The sequence below is a fragment of the Heptranchias perlo genome, chromosome 3, assembly GCF_035084215.1.
Source record: "Heptranchias perlo isolate sHepPer1 chromosome 3, sHepPer1.hap1, whole genome shotgun sequence".
NCBI classification, from domain to species: Eukaryota; Metazoa; Chordata; class Chondrichthyes; order Hexanchiformes; family Hexanchidae; genus Heptranchias; species Heptranchias perlo.
The window spans coordinates 29102396-29128427 of NC_090327.1; the positions used below are offsets into that span (position 1 = coordinate 29102396).

General features: G+C 44.8%; 1 protein-coding gene across 3 annotated transcripts in view; it reads right to left on the reverse strand.

The window, feature by feature from the left end:
* LOC137311272 (KH domain-containing, RNA-binding, signal transduction-associated protein 3-like) overlaps positions 1-26032 on the reverse strand; it is a 245473-nt gene that overhangs the window by 11280 nt on the left and 208161 nt on the right. For all 3 annotated transcript variants that reach the window (XR_010960287.1, XR_010960286.1, XM_067978581.1), the window contains exon 8: positions 15936-15994. Coding sequence is in view for 1 of the 3 variants with exons in the window: in XM_067978581.1 (XP_067834682.1) it covers positions 15936-15994 (59 nt within the window). In the remaining 2 variants the exon portion in view is untranslated. The remainder of the gene's footprint in view (positions 1-15935; positions 15995-26032) is intronic.

Genomic DNA, 26032 nt, shown 5'->3' on the forward strand with positions numbered 1-26032 from the left:
CCCACGTCTGAAACATTTATGCAGATGGAGAACAAGATAGGTTGCAATACAGAATCCTGGAGCATGCCACTAACTACATTTTGGTCATCAGAGAAGCATTCATTCACTTTGAGTCTGCATTCTATTGTTCAGCCAACCTGCTATTCATGCCACCAATTTACATTTAATACCATGGGCTTTTAACTACTCTCTTATATGGTACTTTATTGAAAGTTTACATTTACCATGTTGACTGCATTCTCTCTTTCTATTTAAAACACTGGGTTAGGCCTCAGTTGGAGTATTATGGCCAATTCTGGGCACCACACTTTAGGATGTCAAGGCCTTAGAAAAGATGCAGAGGAGATTTACTAGAATGGTTCCAAGGATGGAAAACTTGAGTTACGCAGAGAGACTAGAGAAACTAGGGTTGTTCTCCTTAGAGCAGAAAAGGTTAAGGAGAGATTTGATAGAGGTGTTCAAAATCATGAAGGGCTTTAATAGAGTAAATAAGGAGAAACTGTTTCCAGTGGCAGAAGGGTTGGTAATCAGAGGACACAGATCTAAGGTAGTTGGCAGAAGAACCAGTGGTGACATGAGGGAAAACTTTTTTATGCAGTGAGTTATGATCTGGAATGCACTGCCTGAAAGGTGGAAGCAGATTCAATAATAACTTTCAAAAGGGAATTAGATAAATTCTCAAAGGGAAAAAAAATTGCAGGGCTATGGGGAAAAAGCAGGGGAATAGAACTAATTGGATAGCTCTTTCAAAGAGCCAGCATGGGCACGATGGGCCGAACGGTCTCCTTCTGTGCTGTGTCATTCTATGATATGCTAATAATTTCCTTAAAAAAAGTCATCATGTTTATTGCACAGGAGGACACTATGTGGCTCAGTGTCTACTCGCTCTTTGCTAGTGCAATCCAAAACTAACTTTTCTGTATTGACAAATGCTTTGAATGTTATTTAATTAAACTAGTTAAGCATTACCTGCCCTTTGCAAATCTTTGCTAACTGTAACCAAATAGACCATACCATTCAAATCTTCATTTAATGAGACTGAAGGGTCCTAGAACCATGAGATTAGTGGAAGGCAGGACAGAAGGCTGTAAGAACCGATCAAATCAGTTGGAGCACAGGAAAAAAAGCCTTTAGAACCATGAAACCTGTTGAAGGGTGGGAACTAGTGGTTGTTGAAAACAATCAGATTGTATTTTCTCCCACTGTTAGCTGCACATGAGCTGTTGGGTTTCTGAAAGTTACAGATGTTTATTTGGTGTGTCTCCAAATAAGTGATATATAACAAAAAAAAGCTAAAATTCAGCTTTATTTCAAAGGAACTTTCTGGGCCATGCCAAATTGTTGTCGTACGTGGAGATTTGTTTTCTTCCAAGAATGATTGCAGTGGCTTTTTGAGACCAGGAGGATATTCCCTGCTGTGAACGTATTGACCAGCTTTACTTACGCATTCCTGTCATTAGATTTGCATAATTGCTAGAGTTTGGAAATAAATTGGGGAGTAGAGTTGGAACGGTGATTAGTTTTACTCAATTAAAAAAGATTACATTGAAATTTACATGAAGCTCCAAAATGTACCGAATCAAAAATCAAAGTCACCTGTGGGGATCCTGCCCTCAGACCTTTTCCCTAGAAAGTAAATCTCATACCTTCAGCATTCATATCTCTTTAAATAATTTCTAAATCCACCACTACTGCTAATTCAGCTTTGTGTACTGCAATAAAAGTGATTAAAGTCATAAACGTGTAATCTACAGCTTAAGTTATGATAAGTCTGTGTCCCACTGTACTTTCAGTTTAACTCTGTCTTCATGTGCCACTATATTCAGAGTTATTTTTGAGCAGTTAGCTGCTGGCCAGCTTTTGCTTGCTTTCTAGTTTGGTATGTATGCATGATTGAGTTGGCAGGTCATCTGACAAAAATGGCATCACAACAGAGTTTGATCATGTCCTCACCCAATGTCCACACAAATGCACTTCCAGCAGAAGTCATTGGATGGATATCAGCAGTGCATCACTGGTCAATTTTCACCTCCCTAACCAAAGGCACTGAGATAAATGTAGCACACCAACTGCCATCCTGGCTGAGATCATCTAACTCAGCAAAGGAACCAAACCTAGGACCTACCTACTCTGAATGGCTCAGAAAACGCAAATAGTCAAGGGTAAGAAAAGGCCACTTGACTCATCATTGCTCTCCTAGTCCAACTTTGCTAATGTCTTTGCTTCTATTGGCAGATTATCTGTTTTAAATTTACCTTTCACCAATTTGAACATAAATCTGCTGGTCCTATTATTCTAACTGCTATGAATTAGTATTAAGGATTTAACTTATTTTTCTATGTGATCCCCCTTCAGTCTCCTCTCTAGACTGTAGAGCTTGAGTTTTTTCAACTTTCATCATAGCTCATCCTCATTACACTGAAATCATTCTCACTGCCCTCTCTGCAATTTTTTCAATGCATACATGTCCCTTTTGTAGGCCAAAACTGAACACAGTATTCCAGCCCTAGCCAGTGCATTACAAAATACAGTACTAACATTTCTCAGTACTAATGGACCTATTAGTACTCACAGAACACTGTAATATACTGGCCAGACCATACCTACATATCACAGTACACACAGTACTGAGTCTTAGCATAACATCTGCAAACTCACACTCTGCTATTCAGTCTACTTAACTCAACATTCTGCTAGCTTTTTCATTGCCTTGCCACACTATCTGGACAACCACTCACTAGATAAACTTGCTGAGCAATCGGGGAGCTAAAATTCCATTTTTACTGTTACCAAATGTGGCTGTCAACTACATTTTTTTGATAAACTTATTGTGAAAGACATTTCTGGGTAGAACTGTATTAGATGTACTTAATGTTTACAACAGTAAATACTTATCGACCCTTATATACTTGTAAAACAATTTTATTCTTCAATGCAATTTCCCAATGCCAAATGAAAGACAGCCAAGTACACCAGTAAATCAGATTCTTTCTTAACCTTGATCATGATCTTTGGAATCAAGTAGCTGCTCTAAGAAGAATCCATCTGCTGCAGTGCTCAAGAAAGAGCTTTCATTAGATTAGAGCCTCTATTAATGAGAAAAAACATGTATATAATAATTTTAGCTATAAAAGCTTCAGTGCTGCATTTGTCTTACATGGTTTTGATGTTCACATATCTGTCGCAAATCTGTGTTACTGGTCCCATTCTTGCTCCCTTAGTTTAATTCTCACATAACCTGGCTGCAAACTCATGGGGAGTAATTTTAAACCCCCACGAAATGTGTGGGATGGGGTCAGGTTAATTGCTAAAAATGCGAAACCGGGCCACAACCCACCGTGAACGCTCCAACTTCCAGTTTCATCGTGGCGAGTTGGGGAGCGGCCGAGTAACCGGCTCTGGAGAGGCAGGTCCATGATTTTAATATGTTATTGAGACTGCGTTCCTCAGATTTTGGCAGCCATTCAAATTTAACGCTGGCCAGCTGGGTCTCCCAGTGCTCAGGGAACCCGGCAGCTGGCAGATCCAGCAGATAAATGCTTTTCCAGCACTGCTTGTGGACCAGGAGGAGCAGGAGTGCTATCCCCCGGCCTCTAAATCAATGAAGCAAACTTGCTGCGATCTTTTGAACCCCCACCCACTCCCCCGCAATCAGCCGACATCCCCAGCAATATCTGGTTGGCTGTCGGGCAGGAAATGGATTAAAAAAATTCTAATGGGGCCCTGCCGTTATTTCAGCAGGAATTCTGCCTTCCCAGTATTTCCGGGTTTCCCGGCTGCTGACACGTAACCCCTTCCCTCCTTGTAAATATCGGGGCCATAGGCACCCAAACATTTGTAATATATGTCTTAAAGACAAAACCATGGGATAACATTAACCTAAACCGCCTGGCGCGAGACTGAAGGGATCAGATCGACTGCTCACTTTAAGTGCTGCCCAATTTTACTTTCCATTGAAGTCAATCTGATCCACTCAGTTTCCCACTGGGCGTGTTAGGTTAAAATTACCCTCCTAATAAAACAGATTTGCTACTACTTGCACTTTATGGGATAAATTTTAACCAAGAACGGGTGGGTTGTAGCGGGGTGGGTAGTAAAAATACTCTGCTTTCGGAGGGGGACCACATCCTAGCTCCATTGTGCCTACTTCCGGGTTTGACCCAGACACCTGGAAGTCCCGCCGGCTTATGATATTTAAAGGGCCAATTTAGGTCTTTAAAGTACTTAATCCTGTTAACTTTTTTGTATTGACTTACACAAACCATTTTAACTTCTCCTGAACGTGTCATCCGTGGCTTCTGAAACACGCCATCGAAACGGAGGCGAGTTGCAGCCAGCCCTCATTTGGACCTTTAAACCAGTGACTGACATGTGAAGAAAAGGTGAGTCTTTGCAGCAGAGCATTCAGTTCTCTCAGACAAACCTTTGGCTGGGAATTCTTTGTGTTTAGACTGAGATTTCTTTGTTCACACTCAGAATACTTGTGCTCAGACATATTTACCTACATTCTGGACCACCTCAAACTGACAACATCAGGATGGGGAGTGCAATGGATTTATTCTGCAGTATATGAGGACGCACATCACCATCCGTGGCAGGCACAGTGTGCAATTCTGGGAATTGCAGCTTCAAGATAGAGGTGCGCTGCAAGGATCTGCACAATTGCAGAGAGGGGAACAACGGAGGGGCCGAGGTTGCAGGAAGCACTACCGACATGAGAGGGTGTACAGGCAGAGGCTGAGCTTTCTGAGGAACACTGCCAATCCAGGCGGAGATTGAGTCGCCAGGTGGTCGCAGACACCTGCACGCCTCCTTCACGTAGAGCTGCTTCTGGCTGGGCCTTGTGGCCATGTATTGTCTGTCGCACTCAAAGTAACCACTGCCCTCAATTTCTTCACCTCTGGATCCTTCCAGGGCACCACCGGTAACATCACCAGGGTCTCTCAGTCGTCTGCATGGAAGTGTAAACGACAGGTCACCGATGGCTTGTAGTCGGATGCCCTGGCAAAAGTCAACTTGCCCTGCGACAACATCAGCCGGATTGAGAGGGCAGTGGATTTCAACTCTCTGGCTGGCTTCCCACGGATGCAGAGTGCAATTGATTGTACATATGTAGTAACTTGAGCACCTGCACGAGTCAGGAATGTTCAACAACCGAAAGGGATATCACTCCATTAACACGCTGCAGGTATGTGCCAAATTCCCTGGCAGCTGCCATGATTCCTTCATTTCCAACATTCCAGCCCTCTTCAACGCACAAGACAGGCTTAAGGGCTGGGGCCTTGGAGACAAGGGATACCCCCTGCAGACATGGCTCATGACACCTGTGAGAAACTCCACCAACAAGGCACAGTAGTGGTACAATGACAGTCACATCAGTACCAGGTCTGTCACTGAACAAGCCATAGGAATGCTGAAGATGCGCTTCAGATGCCTGGATCAATCTGGGTGAGCCCTTCAGTACACACCAGCGAGGGTGTGCAGAATAACAGTCATGTGTTGCGTCCTGCACAACATTGCTCAACAGAGAGGGTTACAGGTGGAGGACCTCCATTGCGCATATGCAACATCCGCATTTGCTGGTAACATTGAAGACGAGGAGGAGGAAGAAGATCAGCAACCCATTGGCAGAGCAGCGGCACACATGGCTGCTCGTGATGCCAGGGAGTCATCATATCTAATAAGTTCTCATAAGATGATCTTGAAACTGAAGATCGTGAACTACTCAGACTGCCTGGAACAACCACCAGCCACCCTCCCCCATCCTCCCACACCTTGCACAAAATAGTCCTTCAACTCGCATAACCCATTGTAAACACACCCAATGGGTGGCATCAAATCTTGGCGTTCATGACGAAGCACAAGAAAATGCACTTTCACAAAAGGGACTCAAGAGTGGACAAGATGTGGCAGTGGTGGTGACAATTATAACATTTAACAAGCATGTAAGAAAAAACAAATAAACAATACATTTTCATCATACACCTTTGTGCATACCCTTGGTGATTACAAAACCTTAGCCTTCCTCTTCCTACCACTTCTACATGGTGCATCCCCTGTGGCTTCAGCAGAAGTAGTGGCAGGTTGCTCAGGTCCCTACTCTGACTGCTGAGATGCTTTGGGCCTACGCTTTCTGGGATTTGGAGCTCTGAAGGCCTCGCCAAGGACTGCTCCACTTGCACCTGTGCAGGGGCAGACTCGGCCATCGGGTACTGGTTGGCGGGGGGGGCAACGGATGAGACATGAGGGTGCTTTGAGTGGAGTCTCCACTTCCACGTCCCCTTCGTCATCATCCCTCTCCTGGTATCTGTCTGCCTGTTTAAGGCGGCAGAAAAGTTGGCATCCTGAGTCTGCACAGCCGTTGTCATGGCCTGCATGGATTCATTTGAGAGCCATGCTTGAAGCTCAATGTAAGCTGCCATTCTCTCCATTGCAGACATTCCCACACTTACCTGCGCCACCATTCCACTAATGCTGGAGGTGGACTCCTTCACCCTCTCCGCTATTGTGGAGATTGTGTTTGGCACGTCTTCCAGTACCGCGCAAAGGTGCAGCTGTGCCTCAATCATTCTCCTTCTCAACGACACCCCCCGGAGCTCAGCGTCAGTGTCCAGCTGAGCAGAGCTTGGAGAGCAGCGCGTCCTCCGACATGGACTCTCCAAAGATGTCTCTGCCACCAGCGTCTGCTCGTACTCACTTGTGAGCAGTGAATCACCTGGTGACAACCCAACTATCTGCCTAACAGGATCTACCGAAGTGTGAGTCTCTGCACTGATGCATGGCTGGATATGATGTGAGGGTGCATCCTCAGAGGAATGGACCTCCTCTGAGGAATCGCCCTCTTTCATGGTGCGTGCCTCTTCATCAATCCTTGAAGGCCCTGGAAAAGAACAAAAAACAATATTAAGAATCACCGCAGAAGTTAGTTTGCAATGAACATACTGAGGTGTGCAACAGGTCAATCACTGATAACATCAATTCATAATGTGTGTGAAGGATGTTATAAGGTTTAGCGGCCGGGAAACCCAGCAGTATTGGTTTCCTGGAGGTCCTGGCGAATTTAAAGGCAGGACCCGATTTAAATTTTTAAATCAGTTTCCCAGCTGCAGCCAGCCAGATTAAGATACGGGCTGACTGTTGGGCAACTAGGTCCATGACACCAGGCTGCAGCTGGGGAGCAGAGGGAGGTGAGTTGGACAAAGGTGGGGGGGGGTGGGGGTGGAAATCGCAGGGTAGACATCGTGGGCCAGACATTGGTGAATCAAACATCGGTTGGGGGGTCTGATCGTGGGTGGCGGATCACAGGGTGGTTTACAGGTTAGCTAGCTGGGCCGGGGGAAGCACTCCTGCTCCTTCTGGCCCACAAGCAGTGCTAGAGAGGTACTTACCTGTTCCATCCAGCCATTCTCTCCTCCCTTCAGCTGCCGGGTTTCCCGAGTGCCGAGAAACCCAGCCCCTTGGAGTTAAATGTGAAACACAGTTAAAATTTGAAGCAAGCAGCCTCGTTAAAATATTTTATTTTTAACCCCCTCCCACCCCTCCTAACCTGGGGGGTTAAAATACCCCCAAAGTGTCTGATGTGGAGCTGACCAGAGATGGACCAATCAACTGAATGTGGCTCCAACAATCTTCCCGGTCATGTCCTCAAATGCAACTCAGAAACTGAGTTCAAGTCAGGAGCAAAGATCAGCATTCAGGATCAGAAAGGAGGCCAATCCTTGCTCAGTTCAATGGCAGTTGACTAGAGGCAAATTTCGATAAGTTACCTTGATCAGAAGTCAGACATTATAACCCCAATTTCAAACCTGGCCACTTCTCAGGGATGGAAAGGGAGAGTTCTTAAAATAGTGGTAGAGCAATTAACACTGCATCCCCAATGCGCACCCACTGCCACCGCCATTTTAACCATGCACTTTTTGAAGGCGGCCGAAGCACTGGCCACGAGCAGATGGAGGCCTCAAGCATAAATTGAAATTGGGATCCTATTATGCAATTAGGACCCCAATGCCATTTTAACTAAAAATTGCAGCAGTCCCACCCAGTATTGGACCCACCAGTAAAACCTGGCAGGATTGGTGTCTGAGAGCCACTAAAGAAGTATTTAAAAGGGCACTCACCTGCAGCTAATTGGGTCACAGGGTCTTTGTGCTATTTGGATTAGCAGGAGAGTTTCCAGCTTGCAGATCACTTCTTTTTCCCTTTTATGCTTCATCACCCTTAGTAAGCTTTATCTGCTTATAATGAGTGCTATTATTGCTAGTTTCATTTAGATGGAGGAACAGTTGGAGGAGCAACAGTAGCCTTAGCAATCAGCACCAGCTGCGCCTATCAGAAGACAGCAGATGAGGGTGGCTGCTCATAGAAGGCCTGTACAGGCCAAGAGTCACTTTCTTGGATCCATCTGAAGAGCCATGCAACAGGAGGCTGTGCTTCTCCAGGCAGCTGTTGCAGACCTCTGCAGTCTCCTGCAACAGGACCTGCTGCCTGCTGGACCAGGGGAACAAGCTTTGCCAGTGGCTGTCAAAGTCACCACAGCCACTGGCTCCTTTCAATCTGTTACAAGTGACATCAGCTGCATCGCACACTGTGCAGTACACAGCTGTATTAAGCAAGTCACTAACGTCCTATTTGCCAGGCCTGAGTAGTACATCACCTTCCCCATTGCTCTCAACATTCAACACAAGAGAACTTGAGGATTTGCAGCAGTGGCTGGCTTCTCTCACGTTTGGAGGATCACTTATTGTACACATATTGCCATCAGTCTTCAGAACACCAGCCAGCAGCATTTGTCAGTAGAAAAGGCTATCACTCCATTAATGTCCAGCTAGTGTCCAATCACAGAAGTAGGATCATGCACATTTGTGCAAGATACTCTGGTAGTCGTCACAGCGCATTTATCCTGTGACAGTCTACCATCTCCCCAATATTCGACCTTCCCAAGAACATAGCAGGATGGCTGCTGGTGGACGAGGGACACCCCCTATAGATGTGGCTCATGCTACCCCTCTGCAACCCCACCACGTCTGAGCAACAGAGGTATAATCAACGCCTGAGGTCTACATGATATTTATTAAGCACATCATTGGGATGCTGAAGCAGAGGTTAAGGTGTCTCAACATTCTGGGGGCTTCCTACAATATGCTCTACAGAATCTCCCACATCGTAGTGGTGTGCTGCACCCTGCACAACCTCGTCATACAGAGAGGCCTGCAGTCGGAGGAGGCACAGCAGCAGGTCTCATCAGAAGAGGAAGACCAGGAGGAAGGTGAGGAAGCAGGAGAGGAAGGAGGGCCACCTCAACACCTTGCAGCTGGAGATGTGCTGGGTCAGCTAATTGCTCAGCAATTCTGGTGACCTGCTCATTCCTCTACCCTGAGAACCTACACAGAGCCCCTCTGCTTAACAGTCCTTGTTACATCCTTCACCACTCTCTTCATCCTGCATTGAAGAACATTCAAACTATTCATAATTGACATACGGACAATGCACACCCTGCATTGAATCACACTGCATACCATAGTGCCAGATGTAATAAAGGCGATTAATTTAATGGCATATGTAACAATTGCCTTCCATTCATTTATCACTCAAGTGATCAATCCATAGCGCTTCTCTGAAAAGCAGGTTTACTAACTCTGCTACCCCTACGGGGTTCTCCCCTGTTGGCCTCAACAAAGTTGGTAGAAAGCTGCTGTTCCTCATGTTGAGACCTTTGACATGCTCACAGCCGGTGACCTTGGTTCTCAAGCCTGTGAGGCCCCAGCTGCAGACTGCTTCATCTCGACTGCCGTCGGAGCAATCTGGCCCGACTGACTTGCTGGCACCATGGGAGGTATGGGTTATGGGGGTGGCGAAGGAGCACATATGCTGACATCCCAAGAAAGGGCAACATGTATTTCTCCCATCGTGCCAATGTTACTCCCGTGAGGTTAAGGCTCATCACTTCCAACAATCTGCAAGACTTCAGGAGATGAGCGACTCCTTCAATGCCCTTATCTATTTGGTACACCAATTTGTCCAAGACGGACACCTGTCTCTCCAAGGTGGATCCCAAAGCCTTCATGGCAGCTGTATGAGCTTCCATCAAAGCTACATAGGTTGGTGACACTAAGAGAGGCCAGCTGCAGTGTTCAAACTCTCCAGGGTGGACTGCAGAGTGCTGATGCCATGTGAGATGACACCACACAGGCTGGAAGAGGACTCCTCCATACTTTCAGCCATATTGCTGAAACTCCTTGGCCTTCCAATACCTTCTGCAGCTGCTTGTGAGAGGCAAGCAGTTTTCTTTTCACGGCTGGGCCCCTGAAGTCCTCCTCTCTGTTCTGCTGAGTAGAGCTGGGAGAGGACCTTGCCCTCTGGCGAGATCTCTCTTGGGCCATCCCTGCACCAGTACTGCTGCTCACTTGTTTTTCACCATGTTCAGACCCCTCTGCCTCATTATCTAACCCAAGCGGAGTTCTAGTGTCTGAGCTGGTGCCCGGGAGGGGTGGAGCGCATATTACTGCATCCTCAGGAGGATTGTCCTCCTGCAGGGTGTCTTCTGCAAGAGTCTCATTGAGAAGGACCTATAAGAAAGAGAAAAAAGATGAGAGTTTGGATGGTACAAAGAAGCTGGACATCAGCAGGTGACACTCTTGAGAATGCAGCTTGCTGCATATTTGCTGAGGTGAATAAAGGGGTACAAGTAATATGTAACACCCTGCTCAGGTAAGTCACTAGCCTTGTCTTACCCAATGCTCATGGCTCTGCCTGGGTCACTGATCACCATGGCTTCTTGCTCTGCTTGGGTGAGGGCTATAATGTTGGATACTCCTCACCCCCTGTCTTGGTCCTCTCACTGGCATTGTGCACGGTTTTCTCCTGCAGAAAGAGAGAGGGAGAGTTTTTTATTTATTCGTTCATGGGATGTGGGCGTCGCTGGCAAGGCCGGCATGTATTGCCCATCCCTAATTGCCCTTGAGAAGGTGGTGATGAGCCGCCTTCTTGAACCGCTGCAGTCCGTGTGGTGAAGGTTCTCCCACAATGCTGTTAGGAAGGGAGTTCCAGGATTTTGACCCAGCGACGATGAAGGAACGGCGATATATTTCCAAGTCGGGATGGTGTGTGACTTGGAGGGGAACGTGCAGGTGGTGTTGTTCCCATGTGCCTGCTGCTCTTGTCCTTCTAGGTGGTAGATGTCGCTCGTTTGGGAGGTGCTGTCGAAGAAGCCTTGGCGAGTTGCTGCAGTGCATCCTGTGGATGGTACACACTGCAGCCACAGTGCGCCGGTGGTGAAGGGAGTGAATGTTTAGGGTGGTGGATGGGGTGCCAATCAAGCGGGCTGCTTTGTCCTGGATGGTGTCGAGCTTCTTGAGTGTTGGAGCTGCACTCATCCAGGCAAGTGGAGAGTATTCCATCACACTCCTGACTTGTGCCTTGTGGATGGTGGAAAGGCTTTGGGGAGTCAGGAGGTGAGTCACTCGCCGCAAAATACCCTGCCTCTGACCTGCTCTTGTAGCCACAATATTTATATGACTGGTCCAGTTAAGTTTCTGGTCAATGGTGACCCCCAGGATGTTGATGGTGGGGGATTGAATGTCAAGGGGAGGTGGTTAGACCCTCTCTTGTTGGAGATGGTCATTGCCTGGCACTTGTCTGGCGCGAATGTTACTTGCCACTTATGAGCCCAAGCCTGGATGTTGTCCAGGTCTTGCTGCATGCGGGCTCGGGCTGCTTCATTATCTGAGGGGTTGCGAATGGAACTGAACACTGTGCAATCATCAGCGAACATCCCCATTTCTTACCTTATGATGGAGGGAAGGTCATTGATAAAGCAGCTGAAGATGGTTGGGCCAAGGACACTGCCCTGAGGAACTCCTGCAGCAATGTCCTGGGGCTGAGATGATTGGCCTCCAACAACCACTCCCATCTTCCTTTGTGTTAGGTATGACTCCAGCCACTGGAGAGTTTTCCCCCTAATTCCCAATGACTTCAATTTTACCAGGGCTCCCTGGTGCCACACTCGGTCAAATGCTGCCTTGACGTCAAGGGCAATGACTCTCACCTCACCTCTGGCATTCAGCTCTTTTGTCCATGTTTGGACCAAGGCTGTAATGAGGTCTGGCACCAAGTAGTCCTGGCGGAACCCAAACTGAGCACCGGTGAGCAGTTTATTGGTAAGTGCCGCTTGATAGCACTGTCGACGACACCTTCCATCATTTTGCTGATGATTGACAGTAGACTGAAAAGGAATCTGGAGATGTGTAGGGCTTGTGCATATGGTGCATTAGTGCATGTGGTGAGAGGTGGAGAAGAAGCACGATGGAATGAAGATGGGAAGGTAATGAATTTAAAGTCAAGTGTGTGGAATGTGAAATGAAGAAGGACTGCTGGGAGGAGTTGATGGTTGTGCAAGTACTAGGATATAAGAAGAGAATGGTATTCATATGTGATGTGGAGAGAGCAAAGGAAGAGGTGAGAGTGCTTGGATTGAGAAAGAGAGGTGTTGCAGTTTGTCCTCGTGAATGAACGCTGAATTATGTGATAGAGGGAAGGGAATTATACTGGGTGAGGGTGTGAAAGGATTGTTGTCGGGTGATGTTGAGACAGTTGCAGAGATGAAGAGCTATACTCACCCTTGCTGCTCTAGAGAGGTCTTTGAACCTTTTTTTTAAAATATTGACCCCAGGTCCTGGGGGTGATGCTTCTGGCACTGTCCCAGTCTGCCACCTCTGTCCAAGGCTGCTTAATATTGGCCTTGGGATGCTCCTGCAGCTGCTGGAGAACAGTACCTCCCTCCTTGCCCTGACTTCCTTCACCAGGACCTCCAAGGATGTAACAAAAGACAGGGATAGCCCTGCAACTCACTTGAGCTGCCACAATAGTCACCACAGTTGTTCAGGCAAAAATGAAAACAAGGAATGCACCTTTGCTTTAGGAGGTGCATCCCCACTTTAAATAAGCATTGGGAGGCCCGCCGGAAATTTCGCATCATGTAAACGGACTGCCCGATTCCTGACACAAGCAAGAGGGCAGCCGGTAATCACATGGAAATAAGGCTCGGGCCTCATGCTCGCGACGTCATGGGGACTCCCACCCCCTGCCCAATCTGTGCCCAGAGTTAAAAATCAGGGTTACAGGTCTCTGAGTTTTGGGTGAGAATATGTGGCAATTTCACCTCTTGAGGTGGGAGACTAGAAAGAAAAGCGAGTAGACCTCCAGAGATGTAGAAGGGAAAAAAAAAGTACACAGAAAGTACTTCTGCCCCATCACCCCCGGGGCAGCCCCTTTTAAGTACTATATTTACTTCAGATTAAAAAATCATTGTGCAAGTATATCATAGATGAGTTCACCACTTAAGTGACTCCCAAATTCATTTGTTATTTAGCACTGACATGGGGATTCTGGACATTTCCATCACAAAGCGAGCCTTATGTGTAAAAGCTTGAAGAATGGAATACTGTAAGATCAAACATCATATACTTTGGGATTGACCTAACCCTCCTTTTGCTGTGTGCCTGGGCTTCAAAAAACAAATTAATATTCATCTATTCCACTGCTGTATGGGTAATATTTGGAAACAAACATTGACAGCTTTACACAATCTTAAAATAAAACAATAATCACATGAAGCATAAATGTTGTAAAATGTGGTGGAAATGTCACACTTCTATGCACGTTTTAGTGTCTTCCAAGTGTAGGCTGTGAATTTAGAAGAACTATAATCTATAAATGTCCGTTCCATTTCCCGCACTCTTTCACTCCCTCACAGAACCATGTTCCCCTCCTCTTCACCTTCCACCCCACCAGCCTTCACATTCAACGGATCATCCTCCATCATTTCCGCCACCTCCAGCGTGAAGCAACCAGCAAAAACATCATCCCCCTCCCCTCTTTTCAGCATTCCGAAGGGACCGTTCCCTGTGTGACACCCTGGTCCATTCTTTCACCACCCCCAACACCTGCTCCCAGTCCCCCGGCACCTTCCCATGCAAGCGCAAGAGATGCAACACCTGCCCTTCCACCTCCTCCCTTCCATGGGCCTAAACACACTTTCTAGGTGAAACAGCGATTTAATTGTACTTCTTCCAACTTAGAATACTGTATTTGCTGCTCACGATTCAGTGTCCTCTACATCTCCATTCAGCCCGCAAGTGTGACCCTAAGCTTCCAGTCGCTTGCCACTTTAATTCTCCATTCCACTCCCGCTCTGACATCTCTGTCTTTGGCCTCCTACACTGTTCCAATGAAGCTTAACGCAAGCTTGAGGAACAGAACCTCATCTTTCTATTAAGCACTTTACAGCCCTAACATTAAGTTTAACAACTTTAGATCTTAACCACCACTCCACAGCAGGTGCTAGTAATGGAGGATGGCTACACCAGGGGCACTGAGAGTGGTGAAAGTGTTGGCTGGTGCTTGGGTGGGGATCCCCTTCTTCCACCACGTTCCCGGGCCATGGCAACCCTCTCCACTTTGCCAAATTTTCCATGCTTCCCTCTCCCTCTGCTATTCTGCTGTAACCATTTACACCTCCTCTGGACTCATCTTTAGTTTCTTTACTTGTCCCCTTTTGCCTTGCACCATCATTCCTTTTGTCATTTAATCATTCCTGCCCTCCACCCTATCACAGACCTTTCCCTTTCCCCTGGCTTTGCACTGCTTAGAAGTTGTACATCTCTAACATCTTCCAGCTCTAATGAAAAGGCCATCGACCTGAAACGTTAACTCTTGTTTCTCTCTCCACAGATGCTGCCTGACCTGCTGATTGAAATAAAAACAGAAAATGTTGGAAACAAATTTCCAGCATCCAGTGTTCTGCTTTTGTTATCTATACAGTTCATTTTGAAACTGCAACATTTCTTGGCCTAGACAATCGGGAGAGCCCATTTTTGGCCTTGCCATCAGTTGCTCCACTTTTAAAAATCTATTCAAAACCCTTCCCTTTAACCATAATTCACCCTCATTCCTACCTTAGAAGAGCAAGGTCCGAGAACTCTAACCAACCACTGTTTTCCAAGGCCGTGCATAGCACAGGAAATGATAACAGGCTGCCATTTCCTGGAAATTGTTAGGACTAACCATCCTAGGGCTGGACTATTTTGGTAATTCGTAAAACATACATAGCAGAATTGCGAGAGTAAGTCATTTATAAAATGGTTAAAATATAGAACTTGCCACCACATGGAGTAGTTGATGCGAATAACATAGATGCATTTAAGGGGAAGCTAGATAAGTACATGAGGGAGATAGGGTTGGATGAAGTAGCAGTGGGAGAAGACTCATGTGGAGCATAAACATTGGCATAGACCAGCTGGGCCAAATGACCACAAAACCATAAATGGCCTGTTTCTGCGCTGTAAATTCTATGTATTATCCTTCGAATGAAACAACTCATGCAAATTTCTAATTTTTCATCTAGCAGAAACTAAAATGCATACAACAATCTGCTGCCCGCATCCTAACTTGTGCCAAGTCCCGTTCACCCATCACCCCTGTGCTTGCTGACCTATATTGGCTCTTGGTTCAGCAACATCTCGATTTTAAAATTCTTATCCTTATTTTCAAATCCCTCCATGGCCTCGCCCCTCCCTATCTCTGTAACCTCCTTCAGCCCTACAACCCACCGAGATCTCCGCGCTCCTCCAATTCTTGCCTCTTGCGCTTCCCCACCACTGGCAGTTGTGCCTTTAGCTGCCTAGGCCCTAAGTTCTGGAATTCCCTCCTTAAACCTCTCTCTCACGTCCTTTAAGACGCTCCTTAAAACCTACGCCTTTGACCACCTGTCCTAATATCTCATGTGGCTCGGTGTCAAATTTTGCTTGATAATGTTCCTGTGAAGTGCCTTTGGATGTTTTACTATGTTAAAGGCACTATATAAATGCAAGTTATTGTTGTAAAAACTACTTGGAATCTCAAGATAATGAAGTTGTATTATACATCAAGGTACTACTCACCATACGATTCATATGACTCCTGACTAGTTCCATGGCCATAATCGTAATAATCAGATGCACTGTATAAGAGAAAGCTAAGAATCAGACAAGTTTGACTAAATTACCTACTATGTTTATATGCAAACTCAAGAAACAAGAACAATGTGGTAACTAGAAACTGTCAAAGCATCAATGTTTCAAACCATTCCTCAAATGATACAGCAGTGGAAAATATATTTTGTAATTAAACAAATTGTTACCCTTTTTCTCAGCAGTTTAGTGTTACTTTTGTAAAAAGTGCAGTTAAACATTGCTGTTGTGAATCAAGAGCCAAAAGTAAAGCCTTCACTAAAGAGTTTCTAATAATTCAAAAGGTATGTTTGCATCACCGCTAGGTAAGGGCGTAGTGATTTAGAGTGACTATACTCAGACATCAGTTACTCGTATACTTCATATCCCCCTGAACGGTAGAAGCCAAATATTTAAACAGAAGAAAGCTTACAACATCAGTTTGCTTACATCTGTAATAAAAATCTCTCAGTCCCATACAAAATTCAAGTTTTCTTTGGAACAAGCAAAAGCAGTGAAACGGAGATGATTAACTTGCTTCAAAGGGAGCCAGATTGGTGGTTATAGAAATAAGTATATATGAGCTGATATATATTCCATGGAAGGTTAAAATTCTGGGGAGGGTAGAATGTCATCTGGACAAAGCAGATAGAGTTAAATAATGGAGATGCAAAGAGAGTAATAGAAGAAATAGTGCATGTTCTGTGGTGGAAGTTGGGTTTCTTGGCAAATAGCTTTCTCTCATTTCATGTTTTCCTGTATATTTTTAAAGTAAAATCAATCAGGGGAACAGTGAATCGGGTGCGCTGACCTCCACACCTGATTCTCCCAGGAGTGCAACCTCAAAAAAACTAAAAACAAAAATTAAATTATCAGCTGGAGTATCAACATCTCGTGAAAAAATGCTACCTGAATGAATGGGGCAGGGAGAAGTATTCATTCTACCCAAAGTATTACATTATAAGACAAACATAATTGAGCTCCGAAAGTGCACAATTATTATGACAGTTTAATTTATCAGAATATTTAAACAAAACCATTTTAATCAATACAACTAATTACTAACGTCTGTTGTGGTGACCTTGATTAATTTGTAACTACATTTAACAGACTTCTTTCTATACCGTCAGAAAAGAGATTGGCAAAGTTCCTACGTTCAATAAACAGAGCCAGCATGCGACACCATGCTGCACATTTAGACAGTTCTGCAAAATGAATCCTGACAGACACATGACGCTAGGCCTTCAACAATTTGTGCTCATTTTGCCCTCAAACAGTTTGGCATCTTATAAATCTGTAATGCATTTTGCACTCTGCAATTACACTGTTATATTTCTTTATTTGAGACCTGCAGCAAATTGAATGCACAAAAGAACTAGTGGTAACTGATTTTTCTTTTTCTTTACATGATGAATGGAGGAGGAAGGGGAGAAGAGCTCAAGGCTTCCTCATAGGAAGGTAATAAAGAGAGAAAAGAAAAAAACATGGTAACAATCAAGTTACCAAAGCCACATGGCTAATTACAGGATAACATCATTATGGATCTGGAGGCAGGTATCTGTCTGGCTTTTCAGCTGAGGAATGGTGGAAGAACTTCAGAAAGCTGGAATGAGAAAAGGCTGCTGAACCAGTCAAACTCACTCCTTTCACGGTTCATGTAGTATCTCCTTAATCACGGATAAGAACACAAGAAATAGGGGCAGGAGTAGGCCATACGGCCCCTCGAACCTGCTCCGCCATTCAATCAGATCATGGCTGATCTTCAACCTCAACTCCACTTTCCCGCCTGATCTCCATATCCCTTGATTCCCATGGAGTCCAAAAATCTATCCCTCTCAGCCTTGAATAAATTCAATGACTCAGCATCCGCAGCCCTTTGGGGTAGCGAATTCCAAAGATTCACAACCCTCTGAGTGAAGAAATTCCTCCTCATCTCAGTCTTGAATGGCCGACCCCTTATCCTGCGACGATGCCCCCTAGTTCTAGACTCTCTAGCCAGGGGAAACAATCTTTCAGCATCTACCCTGTCAAGCCCCCAAATAATCTTATATGTTTCAAACAGATCACCTCTCATTCTTCTAAACTCCAGAGAGACTAGGCCCATTCTACTCAACCCCTTCTCATAGAACAACCCTCTCACCCCAGGAATTAATCTAGTGAACCTTCGTTGTACTGCCTCCAAGGCAAATATATCCTTCCTTAGATAAGGAGAACAAAACTGTAGGCAATACTCCAGATGAGGTCTCACTAAAGCCATGTACAACTGTACTCCAACCCCCTTGCAATAAAGGCCAACATGCCATTTGCTTTCCTTAGTGCCTGCTGTACCTGCATACTAACTTCTTGTGTTTCTTGTACGAGGACACCCAAGTCTCTCTGGACACCAACATTTAATAGTTTCTCACCATTTAACAAATATTTTGTTTCTCTATTCTTCCTTCCAAAGTCCTACCTCACATTATACTCCATCTACCACCTTCTTGCCCACTCACTTAACCTGTCTATTTCCCTTTGCAGACTCTTTGTGTCCTCCTCACAGCTTACTTTCCCACCTAGCTTTGTATCATCAGCAAACTTGGATACATTACACTCGGTCCCTTCATCTAAGTCATTAATACAGATTGTAAATAGCTGAGGCCCAAGCACCGATCCTTGCGGCATCCCACTAGTTACGGCCTGCCGACCTGAAAATGACCCTTTTATCCCTACTCTGTTTTCTGTCCTTTAACCAATCCTCTATCCATGCTACTTTATTACCCCCAACCCCATGAGCCCTTACCTTGTGTATCAACCTTTTATGTGGCACCTTATCGAACGCCTTTTGAAAATCCAAAATACTACATCCACTGGTTCCCTTTTATCTACCCTGCCAGTTACATCCTCAAAAAACTCTAATAAATTTGTCAAACATAATTTCCCTTTCATAAAATCATGTTGACTCTGCCTAATCATATTTTGATATTCTAAATGTCCTGTTACCACTCCCTTAACAATGGATTCCAGCATTTTCCCTACGACCGATGTCAGGCTAATTAGCCTGTAGTTCGCTGTTTTCTCTCTCCCTCCCTTCTTGAATAGCGGGGTAACATTTGCTACCTTCCAGTCCACTGGGACCGCTACAGAATCTAGAGAATTTTGGAAGATCATAACCAATGCATCTGCTATCTCTGCAGCCACCTCTTTTAGAACCCTAGGATGTAGGCCATCAGGTCCAGGGGATTTGTCAGCTTTTAGTCCCATTAATTTGTTCAGTACTTTTTCTCTAGTAATATTAATTGTTTTAAGTTCCTCACTCTCATTTACCCCTGGGTTCTCCACTATTTTTAGTATGCTTTTTGTGTCTTCTACTGTGAAGACAGATACAAAATATTTGTTTAACGTATCTGCCATTTCCTGATTCCCCATTATAATTTCTCCTGTCTCAGCCTCTAAGGGACCAACGTTTACTTATGCTATTCTCTTCCTTTTTACATACTTGTAGAAGCTCTTACAATCAGTTTTTATATTTCTTGCTAGTTTACTTTCATATTCTATTTTCTCTCTTTTCATCAATTTTTTGGTCGTTCTTTGTTGGTTTCTGGCTTATTACTCTTCTGGGAACATTATAGGCCTCTTCTTTCAATCTAATACTCTCCTTAACTTCATTAGTTAGCCACGAGTGGATCACTTTTCCCGTGGAGTTTTTATTTTTCAATGGAATGTATACTTGTTGAAAATATTGAAATATTTCTTTAAATGTTTGCCATTGCTTTTCAACTGTCAAACCCTTTAACTTAATTTCCCAATCTACCTTTGACAACTCACCCCTCATACCTATGAAATTGACTTTATTTAAGTTTAAGACTCTAGTTTCTGACATAAGTATGTTACTTTTAAACTGAATGTGAAATTCTATCATATTATGATCACTCTTCCCCAGAGGTTCTTTTACTGTGAGATTACTAATTAACCCTATCTCATTATATAATGCAAGATCTAAAATAGCCTGCTCCCTGGTTGGTTCCATGACGTATTGCTCTAGGAAACCGTCTCGAATACATTCCATGAACTTGTCTTCGAAACTACCTTTGCCCATTTGATTTGCCCAGTCTACATGCAGATTCAAGTCCCCCCATGATGACTGCATTTCCTTTGTTACAAGCTCCCATTATTTCATGATTAATACTCTGTCCAATGATATTGCTACTATTAGGGGGCCTATAAACTACTCCCGCCAGTGTTTCCTGTCCCTTGTTATTTCTAATTTCCACCCATATTGATTCTACTTTCTGATCTTCCGAGCCAAGATCCTTTCTCACCACTGTCCTTATGTCATCCTTTATTATTAGGGCTACACCCCCTCCTTTTCCATTCTGCCTGTCTTTTCTAAATGTCATGTACCCTGGAATATTTAGTTCCCAACTTTGGTCATTTTGCAACCATGTCTCTGTAATGGCTATTAGGTCAAACCCATTTATCTCTATTTGTGCAATTAATTCAACTATCTTGTTACGAATGCTCCATGCATTCAGATAAAGAGCCTTTAATTTTGACTTTTTAAACCAGTTTTTCCTGCTTTGACCTTACTTGTTGTTGCACTATTATTGGTAAACACTCTGTCCCTTCCTGCCACACTCTGCTTATCTTTACACAAGTCACTACACTGTTCTATTGTATAACTTTTCTCATTAGATTTCTAAATTTCCTGTTACCTGACACCTCCCCTCCCACCCCCTCCCCGCCCCCCGCTTTTTAGTTTTTATTCCTTGGGTCTCGATATTAATGGGAGGGCGGGAAGGTATGGGGGAATCAAGTAACGGACGCCGAACACGGCAAGGCTGGGGACGTGGAGGTCCTGCCGAATTTAACAGCTGACCAGCATTTTCTGATCCTCCCTGGCTACAGGCGTGATGCCGGAGGATTGGAGGACTGCTAACGTTGTACCGTTATTTAAAAATCGAGTAAAGGATAGACCGAGTAATTACAGGCCAGTCAGTCTAACCTCAGTGGTGGGCAAATTATTGGAATCAATTCTGAGGGACAGTATAAACCATCGTTTAGAAAGGCACGAATTAATCTTGGACAGTCAACTTTGATTTGTTAAGGGAAGTTAATGTCTGACTAACTTGATTGAATTTTTTGAGGAGGTGACAAGGAGGATCCAAGGGAAAGTGGCAAATTGGATCCAAAATTGGCTCAGTAGCAGGAAGCAAAGGGTAATGGTCGACGGGTGTTTTTGTGACTGGAAGGCTGTTTACAGTGGGGTTCCGCAGTGTTCAGTACTAGGTTCCTTGCTTTTTGTGGCACATATTAATGATTTAGACTTAAATGTAGGGGGCATGATTAAGGAATTTGCAGATGATACAAAAATTGGCCTTGTGGTTGACAGTGAGGAGGAAAGCTGTAGACTGCAGGAAGATATCAATGGACTGTTCAGTTGCGCAGAAAAGTGGCAAATGGAATTCAATCCAGAGAAATGTGAGGTAATGCATTTGGGAAGTTCAAACAAGGAAAGGGAATACACTATAAATGGGAGGATACTGAGAGGTGTAGAGGAAGAGAAGCGCCTTGGAGTGTATACTTAAGAAAATACATACTTGCTCTCGAGGCAGTACAAAGAAGGTTCACTTGGTTAATCCTGGGGATGAGGGGGCGGACATATGAGGAGAGGTTGAGTAGATTGGGACTCTACTCGTTGGAGTTCAGAAGAATGAGAGGCGATCTTATTGAAACATATAAGATTGTGAAGGGGCTTGATTGGGTGGATGCGGTAAGGATATTCCCAAGGATGGGTGAAACTAGAACTAGGGGGCATAATCTTAGAATAAGGGGCTGCTCTTTCAAAACTGAGATGAGGAGAAACTTCTTCACTCAGAGGGTGTAGGTCTGTGGAATTTGCTGCCCCAGGAAGCTGTGGAAGCTACATCATTAAATAAATTTAAAACAGAAATAGACAGTTTCCTAGAAGTAAAGGGAATTAGGGGTTACGGGGAGCGGGCAGGAAATTGGACATGAATTTAGATTTGAGGTTAGGATCAGATCAGCCATGATCTTATTGAATGGCGGAGCAGGCTCGAGGGGCCGATTGGCCTACTCCTGCTCCTATTTCTTATGTTCTTATGTTCTTATGCATGTCCACAGATCCCTGAAGGTAGCAAGTCAGGTAGGTAAGGTGGTTAAGGCATACGGGATACTTTCCTTTATATTCTATGCCTCGGCTAATAAGAGTGGGGAGATCATGCTAGAACTGTATAAAACACTAGTTAGGCCACAGCTTGAGTACTGCATACAGTTCTGGTCACCACATTACAGGAAAGATGTGATTGCACTAGAGAGGGTGCAGAGGAGATTTACGAGGATGTTGCCAGGACTGGAGAATTTTAGCAATGAGGAAAGATTGGATAGGCTGGGGTTGTTTTGTTTGGATCAGAGGAGGCTGAAGGGTGGTTTAATTGAGGTGTATAAAATTATGAGGGACCTAGATAGAATGGACAGGAAGGACCTATTTCCCTTAGCAGAGAGGTCAATAACCAGGGGGCATAGATTTAAAGTAATTGGTAGAAGGATTAGAGGGGAACTGAGGACATTTTTTTTCACCCAGAGGATGGTGGGGGGGTCTGGAACTCATTACCTGAAAGGGTGGCAGAGGCAAAAAGCCTAATCACATTTAGAAGGTACTTAGATATGCACTTGAAGTGTCATAACCTACAAGGCTACGGACTAAATGCTGGAAAGTGGTATTAGGCTGGGAGGCTCTATTTCGACCGGCACAGGCACGATGGGCCAAATGGCCTCCTTCTGTGACGTAAATTTTCTCTGTGTCTATGCCTCAACTATAGAACTCTTCGCTGACTCCTGCCCAACACCTGGCCAGATTGACTGCCGGGCGGGGGTAGAAATTTAGCGGCAGGAGGCCGCAGCCAGGGATCTGTGGGTACGGTCCGTGACAGTCTGTGGTAGGAGGGATTTGGCAGAAGATCAGGGTTTCCAGCGAGATCATGGGTGAGGCCGGGCCTGGGAGGGCGGGCAGGGTTGGGCGGTAGGGGGAGCACTCCTGCTCCTCCTGGCCCACAAGGAGTTCGAAAAGGAGATCTCCTACTTTGGATCTGCTGCCGGGTAGCTGACAGCGTGAATCTTTTCACGACGTTACGTTAATATTACGTTGTAGTGCTGATGATGCCACCAGGCTGCGACTTTTGAATGTTAATTCGGCCCCCGCCTGCCTTTTGCAGGTGCCTTGTCAATGGCCTGATTTAGGGTAGTAAAAATTCAAACGGCCAGGGAGGCGGCAGGTTGCAGCCAGGAGGTGGAATTTTTCAATTTTAACACCTCCCGCACACTATTCCCGCTCAGCAGGAGTGGAGGGGGGTTAAAATCGGGGCCTTCAACTCTCCACCCGCCATCTAAGCTCTCTGATCTCCTAACCTCCAAGTGATTCAAGTGGATGAATTAATATCTCTACAATCCTCAAACCTCTTTATTGACACTGATCTAGTTCCTTTTTAAAGTTTCACGACCCAGTGTAACTATTTTTTCTGGCTATCGGTCCCACAAGACTATCGCTAAGCTTGATTGAAGCTTGTCAATTTTGTAATTGTATCCTGAGATACATAAGCCTAGAAATTCAGCCAGACAGTGCTTGTTTTTCGGGCTAAATGGGCTCCTAAGCCTCCAATATGGCGGGCAAAAAGCACACGCTCATTACGAGCCAGAAGTACGTTGCACGCCATATTGGTAAAAGACAAAAAATATCGACATGCAGTGCCCATGCCTGAAACAGGCATATAACCTTTGCATATGCAAATAATGGGCTTAACACTTGTTTGAGGTCCTCACTGCGATTGGTTTGCCTGCTGCACTCAGGAAAACAAGGTCTACACGCAACCTAACAGGCGGTCCTTAAAGGAACTGCGGCAGGCCGCAAACAACAAGGTAAGATTTTAAAAGATACTTGCAGAATGTGGAGCCATGAGCAGCAGGAGTGGTGGTCCCGACCCCACGTTCATAGAATGTGGGCCACTGCTGGCCACCGCTCCTTCTCCAATCGTTGCCGCTACCTCCCTCCCGATCATCGCTACTACCTCCCTCACCCCCGATTGCCACCACTACATTCCCCCTAATCACCTCTGCTACCTCCCTTCTTGGTCAGGCCCCATTCTCAACTACCTGAGGTCCGCTGCGACGCCAGCAGCAGACCAATCTTCAATTGCACTTCGCCTGAGAGCTGCATTTCGTTCTTGGAAGCTCGATGTAAATGAGGCCCGAGGCCCAACATCGGGTGTTCCTCGGGCTTCATCATTAAGATACAAGGGCTGTCCTTTGCGCTCCATGCTTGCTCAAAAATAGGCATATTCAGCCCCTCGAGCCTGATCTACTGTTCAATGAGATCATGGCTGATCTGTATCCTAACTCCATCCATCCGCCTTGGCTCCATATTCCTTAATACCCTTGGCTAGCAAAAATCTATCGATCTCAGATTTAAAATTATTAATTAAACTAGCATCGATTGCTTTTTATCAGAGAGTTCCACACTTTTACCACTCTTTGCGTGAAGAAGTGTTTCCTAGCTTCGCTCCTGAATGGCCTGGCTCTGACTTTAAGGTTATATCCCCTTGTCCTAGACTCCCTCACTGGCAGAAAAAGTTTATCTCTACCTACCCCAGCAATTCCTTTTAAAATACTAAAAAGCTCAATCAAATTCATGTCTGAATTTCTAGGCCATACTCTCTGTCCAAGCTTATTTATATCTTAATTATAGCTTTCATTATTCTAAAGACCTGTACTATGTTTCCTGTTGGTGTTTTCTACAGCAAAATTAAGTTGCCTCAGTCTTTCTTCATAACCTAATCCCTTAAGACTTGGAATCATCCTTGTTACCTTTCTTTAAACTCTTTCCAATATATCTATATCTTTTTTGATGTCAGAAACTGGACATAATTCTCCAGAAATAGCCTTCCCTGCAACCTATAACTCAATGCTGGAAACAGTTTCTCCTCATTTACTCTATTAAAACTGTTCATGATCTTAAACACCTCTATAATCTACCCTCAACTTCACTATTCTAGTCTCTCCACATAACTGAAATCTCTCATCCCTGGTACCATTCTAGTAAATCTCTTCTGAACCCTCTCTAAGGCCTTGACATCCATCCTAAAGTGTGGTGCCCAGAATTGAACATAATACTCCAGCTGAGGCCTAACCAGTGTTTTATAAAGGTTTAGCATAACTTCCCTGCTTTTAGGAACATAGGAACAGGAGTAGGCCATTCAGCCCCTCGTGCCTGCTCCGCCATTTGATAAGATCATGGCTGATCTGTGATCGAGCTCCATATACCTGCCTTTAGCCCATATCCCTTAATAACTTTGGTTGCCAAAAGCCTATCTATCTCACATTTAAATTTAGCAATTGAGCTAGTATCAATTGCCGTTTGCGGAAGAGAGTTCCAAACTTCTACCACCATTTCTGTGTAGAAATGTTTTCTAATCTCGCTCCTGAAAGGTCTGGCTCTAATTTTTAGATTGTGCCCCCTACTCCCAGAATCCCCAACCAGCAGAAATAGTTTCTCTCTCTCCACCCTATCCGTTCCCCTTAATATCTTATAAACTACGATCAGATCACCCCTTAACCTGCTAAACTCTAGAGAATACAACCCCAATTTGTGTAATCTCTCCTCGTAACTTAACCCTTGAACTCATTCTAGTAAACCTACGCTACACTCCCTCCAAGGCCAATATGTCTTTCCATAGATGCGGTACCCAGAACTGCTCACAGTACTCTACGCCTCTTTTAATAAAGCCCAGGATCTCATATGATTTTTTAACAAAGATTTGTGTATGTGCCCCCCGCCCAGGTCTCTCTGTTCCTGCACCCCCTTTAAAATTGTGCCATTTAGTTTAGAATGCCTCTCTTCATTCTTCCTACTAAAATGCATCACCTCACACTCAGAATCATAGAAAGTTACGGAACAGAAGGAGGCCATTCGGCCCATCATGTCAATGCCAGACGAAAAAAAGCTAGCCAGCATAATTCCACTTTCCAGCACTTGGTCCGTAGCCTGTAGGTTACAGCAC